We start from the raw sequence: 7,790 nt of genomic DNA, 5'->3' as shown, positions 1-7,790 counted from the left end.
TTTTTTGTCTTGTTACAGATTTTAGCATCATTTTTATCTTGTTATGCCAATTTTGTCATATTTTATTTCCGTCTCGTTGCATTTCCTCTTTCCTATTTTTTTACTTCTTGAATTTTATGTTGTTATGTCTTTTATGTCTATTTCATTTTGTTACATCTTTCACACCAAAAAAACACAGGAATTGAACATCTTTTCTATATGTTATTGTCTCATTCAATAGGTTGAAATTGATTTTGAAGTCAGGATGGTACACAATGATCTAAAAAAAAAAAAAAAAGATCAATAAGGCATCAAAACTCAACCTCCTAAGCCCAGCTCTGGGTTTTCTGTCCACATTTGTGGACAAGAGTTTCACAACTTTAAACAAAAAAGAAAAGAAAACTGTCCACTATAAAGGACATTAAATAAAAAAAATTTAAAAACTGCATCTGAAAAAACTGTTGCATCATGATGTTTCCAATATAGGCACTTATTTAATAAAAAAACAAAAACAGCTGGTATTTCACTGACATTTCCTGGGTTTGAGGAGATTAAAGAATGAACCTTTTTTTTGAAAAAGTAAAAACTGCTAAGTACAGATATGTATTAAAATATAGAACGTCTCCAGGAGAACACGCCTGGATAATGGACGTAATGTCCTTCTTAAAACTGGAAAAGATCAAATTGATCAGAGGATCAACCAATAAATTTTACATTCCATGGAAGCCTTTCCTCTCTTACTTTGATAAAATATCTGTAGAAAACAGAGTGAAAATAGAATAGCTCATAATTAAGTGAATGTGGACCAGTGTGGGGTTAGAGGGTACTACTTCTCTCCTTTTTTTTTTTTTTACTTGAATTTTTTGTTTGTATTTATTCATTTTTTTTATTTTTTTACTGGAAAATTGGACATATGCTTATACTTGTGCTGAGAGGATATGTATACTGAAAATGTGTCCTAATAAAAAAAATTATTGAAAAGTATATATACATATATATATATATATAATGTAAAAGTAAAACATAGTCAAATGAGGTCCACATAGCTGTAAAGTTTATTGAGCTTTTCCTGGTACTTGGTTTCTTCTCCTCTGCATGTGTGTGGCTGCAGGTAAAGGTGCTGGCTGAATGTGGGAGGGGCTGAATGTGGGAGGGGCTGAAGTGAAGGGGGAGCCGAACCTTTGCACCACTTCCCGGTGCCTCAGTTGATTGACCTGAAGGAAACACGTACAGGTGTGGTTGGACGGGAGAACAGGAACGCTGAATGCCATGCAGGAAAGACAAGACACGCCTCTGGTGAGTACGCACACAACAACAGCTTTGGCCATCAACACTGTCGGGACATCCCAGGGTTTATGAAATAATAGTGTCTGCTGTGTCCCAAATATACGGTGAACATGTGGGACTCTGTGACTCACTGCTGAAAGTCCAGGCTGTGATGGAGGGAAAAGGAAATTCAGGTTATGGATGGAAGTACGAAAAATAAGTAAATAAAATAAAAAAGAATCTTATGCCTCATGTTCTATGGAATAAAAGTGTATGCATCTTCTGGAACGTCATGACTTGAATTGGAGTAATATTTCCTTCTTCGTAGATCCCTCATCATCTAACACCATCACTTACTTCTGTTTCATACTCTTACTCTTCAGGTCACAGTCAGCTTCAGTGTCATTTTTGCCGTATGTACATCGCATACGGAAATCTAAAATCACAAAACTCTAAGGCCCCGCAGTGCAAAATTAACACAGTAGAAAAAAAATGCAACAAAACAAAAAAAAAAAAAAAAAAGAAGAAGAAAAAATAGACTAGAATAGAACTATAAACAGCAGGGGGTTGAGGAGACAAGAAATAAACAGTAAAGGTGTTTTGTTTTTTTTTTGTTTTTTTACAGTTGTGTGTTTACTACTGTTTGTTTTTTTAAGTTGTGGATACTGAATTCAATTCAATTCAATTCAACTTTATTTGTATAGCCCAATATCACAACAAGGTTATCTCAAAGGGCTTTACAGAGTCAGTTAGAGTAAACAACAGTCGAATGAACAGCAAGAAAATGAGTAGTGTCCAGGGCATCCCCCGTCCTTAGACCCTCCTTCTCGGCAAGGAAAAACTCAAAACCCAGTGGGAAAAGGGAGAAACCTCGGGGAGAACCACAGTGAAGGAGAGATCCACTCCCATGGACGGACAGGCTATAGATGCACCAGGACTGATGGACGTCCATTTGCAGATGTAGTTCTAGAATGAATGAATATGATCTATCTATCTATCTATCTATCTATCTATCTATCTATCTATCTATCTATCTATCTATCTATCTATCTATCTATCTATGACAGTGAAGTTAAACAGATGAGTGATCAAGTTAAAAAAAAAAAAAATGCTCTTGTTTCTTATATATATATATATATATATATATATATATTTTTTTTTTTTCTTTTTCTTCAACACGAACTAGTGTAGGAGCCATGTAAATAGATGAGTTGAATATTTAAAGCCCATTTCCTTGTTTAGTCCAGTTTTTTCCGGACCACAAGGTGTTTGTGTTCTCTAATCTTACTTTTCATGAACCCAGTCACTGGACTAAAATGTTGCAGCGGTTCTCACCATCGACCCACTCATACATATAAAACATTAGTCATTGAAGGATTTGAAGGATTACTTTTTTTTTCTCCAGTAGGCTGGAGGTGGTACATAAAAAATGTAGGACTCTGCTACAATAGACTGGAGTTAGCATTGAAACTTTTTCGGTTTAGGCAGTGAGAATGTGTTGTGGAGGATTATGGGCAGACTGTGGTTTTGCACACGTATCAGTAAATACAGGAGTGACTCATTCTTCTATCACATCACAGACTTGTTCTGTATTTATGAGCCCTGCCTCTGCTCTTAACCTGCTGCCAGCGCCCAAACAGAACCATTACAATCATTCAAACATATACGTTAACCCTTTAGAACAGGGCTGTCAAACATGCGGCCCGGGGCCCAAATGCGTCCCCCCAAAGGTTCCGGTCCGACCCCTGGGACAAATTTACAAAGTGCAAAAATTCCACAGTCCAGGCTGTGGAACTCATTTTAGTTGTGGTTCCACATCCAGACCAATAATAGCATAATAATCTACAAAAAATAAGAACTCCATATTTTCTTTTCAGTTTGATATGAAAATAAAATAATGTTACTTAATATTTTTATGCCTATAAATAATGACAACTTCAAAGTTTTGATTTTGTTTTAGTGCAAAAAAATTACATAAAATTGTGAAAATCTTTCCATTTCCAAACTCTCCTAACCCTAACCCAACCTGAAATGTCTGTATTAAATTCAGTCCAGTTTGAACTCTTTTCTTCCTGTTCCTCAGTGTTTAGTGTCTTTGGAGATCTGATCCAGAATGCACATGGACTAATGAGAAGTGGAGGAAGAAGACTGAGAACATTACACTGATTTTACTGAAGAAATGTCAGTTTTCAGGTTATTCAAATCTTTTTTGTTTGGATAGTTTATAAAAGTTAGTATTTTCATAACTTAATAACACAGACATAAATGTGCAGTTGTCATTCTTTCTGGGTTCTTCTGTTCTTATTCCACTGGTTGGGTCCACTGCAGATCAGATCAGACTGAATGTGGAACCTGAAAGAACAGGAGTTGGAGAACCCTGCTTTACAGGGCAGCCATAGAAGTACCTTAGTGTGTTATTGGAGGACCTACCAAGAATGGATTACTTTTGTGAAATTTTTCAAAATTTTTTAATTGTTTTGTATTGTTATGAAGTTACCATATTTGGTTCCTAACCCATAAGTGACAGAAAAAATCCCCCATTACTTACATTAGTACCAGTATGTCACACAGCAGTTCCACTCCCTGTTCATGCAGAGGTGGACCCTACAGACCCTGGTGTCTCATAATTAGGGCTGTAAGAAAATATCAGTTCTACAATATATCGCGATATTTAATTTCACAAAACTGTATCGATATCAAAAAGTACTGTATTGATATTTTTAGGCATTTATTCAAATGCAGATATTGTGGAGGTTCATTTTTGTTTTTTGTTTATATTTGATTTGTTATTATTTAACTCTCATTAAATAATGTTGGTTCTTTCATTTGGATTGAACTCCAATCCTGTTCTGATGTTAGTTGTGAACTAATAGAATGTGAACATTTGAACAGGATCTGAAACTGGAATGTCTGGAAAACTGAATTTCAGTTTGAACACAGTTGGAACATTTGCTGATAGAACATTAGATCCTGTTGGGATCAAATACAAATGTGTTTAGGATTTGGGCAGATTTCTGCTGGAATTCAATTCTTCAAGGAAATAATCATTTAAAAATAGAAACAAACAAAAAATATACTTTTTAACAGTATCATGATATATCGTGATATATCGTATCGTCATCCTAGTATTGTGATTTGTATCGTATCGCTAGATTCTTGCCAATACACAGCCCTGCTTGTAATGTGTGCAGAAATGACCAAATATAGTCACTTACCCAGTAAAGTGTAAAGGTAATTTTGGAAGAAAATTGTTGATAAGTGAAAATGTTGATATGAAAGTATTCCTTCAGTGATGTTGAGATACAATCAAGTGTATAATGACATTTTATTCTGGCAACTGCTCAGCTTGTACAGATGTTTCTGGGCTTTGGAGTCGATGAGATAAGATGCAGATGCTTGACTGATGCAGTCTTTATTACAAACTCTATGTACTTATATTTTTATGTTTGTGTCTAATTAATTAAATGAGTAAATAAATGAATAAACTGTGCAGATATGGTTCACTTTAGGTGTACGCAGGTAGTCAGACATCTTAGTTTATCATATGTTTGGAGAAAAAAAAACAAAAGCATTGTAGCAGATATTAAATAAGAATGAAATATGTGTGTATCAAAAGGTGTGACTGGAACATCTGCCCACACATTCATACAAACACAGTCACATCACTGTTACAACTAAAGGGCTCTCTTCAAAGTGTAATTATTTCTGATATATTGGTATTATGTAAACTCACATTACATTTACCCGAATCCTAAACTGTCATGACATTATGGGAATCATGTTGGATGTATTTTTGTCCTGATGAAAGTGTTTGACCCCCCCCCCCCACACACACACACACACACACACACATCCTTTCCTCTGCTTTTGCATGTAAATGCTCCAGTTTACATACACAATGGTCCTTCCCCTCCCTGATGCAGAGCTGTATTCAAATACTGAGGCTTCTACAATCGCCTGCTTTTAAACAGATGGTTAAACACAAATGGACTGGATGTCTGTACGTTCACCATTATTCCATTCCATTCCATCTTCATTTAAACACTGTCATTTATGTAAGATACTGTGTGTTAAATGAAAAAAATGCTCATGACTTGCTTTTTTTCTTTTTTTTTTTTTTCTTGTTTCCTTTTCCTCCACTTGCAGAAGAAGCTCAAGTGTCTATGCAAATGAGCCTGGCTGATAAAAGTCTGTGTTTACTTGGTAAATGGATAATCTTATCAATAATAAATGAGGTTCCTGTCTGAAATCGGCATCATTTATTTTGATGAAACAAATCATTCTCAGATGAACAGACTGGGTGTTTTCAGTGCACAGTAATAACTACATGCAAACTAAGTCAAATGAACATTTTTCTAAACAATCCACACTGAATAAAACCTGCAAAACTGTCATTGTACATGGTATCAAAGGGGTTCTGGTTCTGGAAACAGGACTGTGGCCCAGTTTTGTTTTTTTTTTGTTCTTGTTCAAACAGTGGGAACACTTTGCATGTGAGGCAAGGATGAAAATGATGCCAACTTTGCATTGACCATAAGTGCTTGAAGAAGCTTCCTGTGTGTGAAAAGAGTGAGTCATTAGAGGAAACCAATGCATTCTCTGTTGTTTTCATTTGTTTACAGCGATCGCTTCAGCCGCAGACACGATGCCTGCGATGTGGGGACGTCCTGGAGTGGTCAGAGGAGCACAGGTGTGTGTTTATGTGGGAATCTAACACACACTTTTATCCCCACACACTGCACACACATCAGGCCATGACAGCACACAGAGGCGCTGAACTGAAAGAACAGCTCTGTACAACCTACAGGAAAAAGGTGTTTACCAACCACCACAAAAACCACCTGTCAGAGAAGTGGGTAGAAAAACAGATGAATGGTTTTGTTCAGTTTATCCATCGTCAATCATGTCAAGTATGACTTTAAATTATCACTAAGAGCTGGTGATTATTTTTTCTTTTAGTGGAAAATACTGAAAAGCACAGGAACAAGACAGGAAGTGGTCTCCAAGAGTCCGAGACCTCACACTTTATCTTTTTTTTTTTTTTGCTTTTAGATTAGATTACATTCAACACTGAAACTGTCAGCAAAAAGGAAAGAAAATAGTAATAACTAATAACTATAAAAAAAGAAGTAAAAAAATGGGCAATCGCACATTAAAAAGTACTACAACAATAATGATTAAAATAGTAAAAATAATAAGAATAAGACTAAATTAACAACAACTACAAACAAACACTGAACACTAGGCACAGTTTTATCTATTATTATTGTTATTATTATTATTATTATTATTATTATTATTATTATTATCATCATCATCAATTAATATTCAACAATCACCACACATTATTCATGCTTGGATTGTACTTATTTTTATTTAAGTAATTTCACAATTGCTATTTGTATCATTACTATCTCTTGTGTTTTTTATAGTTATATTCCAAATGAGGCCAGTGTCATAAAGTTGTAATACCACTGATGGCCACTAGGGTTGGCTCCAAAAACCTCTTGGTCTCATACTTGGAATTAACTTCTCTATTAAATTTGTATTTTTTTTTTTTTTTTTTTTTCTTTCTCAGAACTCCTTCCACTATCACCCATTTGATTTAGATTCTATTATGAAATATCTGGTGAATCCACCTCTAAATGTTTTCCTCTGTTAATAAAAGGTCAAAGAGACGCTCCATCAGGCACCTAGGGATGGGAATCCAGAACCAGTTCTTTTTGAGAACCGGATCCCAGTAGCTCGATTCCTTGGAATCGTTTGCCTGCTTAATGACTCTGCTTATCAATTCCACCTTCACTGCACATGTGCGATGACGTCACATGGACACTGCATTGTTTTGGTCAGAACGAAGACAACATGGAGTTGAGGCAGAAACGGACTAAACAGACCACACCAGGTCCAAACAGACCACACCAGGTCCAAACAGACCACACCAGGTCTAAACAGACCACACCAGGTCCAAACAGACCACACCAGGTCCAAACAGACCACACCAGGTCTAAACAGACCACACCAGGTCCAAACAGACCACACCAGGTCTAAAGGGACCACACCAGGTCTACACAGACCACACCAGGTCTACACAGACCACACCAGGTCCAAACAGACCACACCAGGTCTACACAGACCACACCAGGTCCAAACAGACCACACCAGGTCTAAAGGGACCACACCAGGTCCAAACGGACCACACCAGGTCTACACAGACCACACCAGGTCCAAACAGACCACACCAGGTCTACACAGACCACACCAGGTCCAAACAGACCACACCAGGTCTACACAGACCACACCAGGTCCAAACAGACCACACCAGGTCTACACAGACCACACCAGGTCCAAACAGACCACACCAGGTCTACACAGACCACACCAGGTCCAAACAGACCACACCAGGTCTAAACAGACCACACCAGGTCTAAACAGACCACACCAGGTCTACACAGACCACACCAGGTCCAAACAGACCACACCAGGTCTAAACAGACCACACCAGGTCTAAACAGACCACACCAGGTCTACACAGACCACACCAGGTC

General features: G+C 37.1%; 1 protein-coding gene across 1 annotated transcript in view; it reads left to right on the top strand.

The window, feature by feature from the left end:
• Positions 1-1,199: 1,199 nt before the first annotated feature.
• Positions 1,200-7,790, top strand: part of trpm5 (transient receptor potential cation channel, subfamily M, member 5) — a 130,772-nt gene continuing 124,181 nt past the window's right edge. The window contains exons 1-2 of the mRNA XM_030159819.1: positions 1,200-1,275; positions 5,868-5,935. Coding sequence (XP_030015679.1) covers positions 1,249-1,275; positions 5,868-5,935 — 95 coding nt within the window. The 5' untranslated portion in view covers positions 1,200-1,248. The remainder of the gene's footprint in view (positions 1,276-5,867; positions 5,936-7,790) is intronic.

Source organism: Sphaeramia orbicularis, chromosome 3 (genome assembly GCF_902148855.1).
Source record: "Sphaeramia orbicularis chromosome 3, fSphaOr1.1, whole genome shotgun sequence".
NCBI classification, from domain to species: Eukaryota; Metazoa; Chordata; class Actinopteri; order Kurtiformes; family Apogonidae; genus Sphaeramia; species Sphaeramia orbicularis.
Note: the sequence above shows the minus strand (reverse complement) of the source record. Positions and strands in the feature narration are given on the sequence as shown.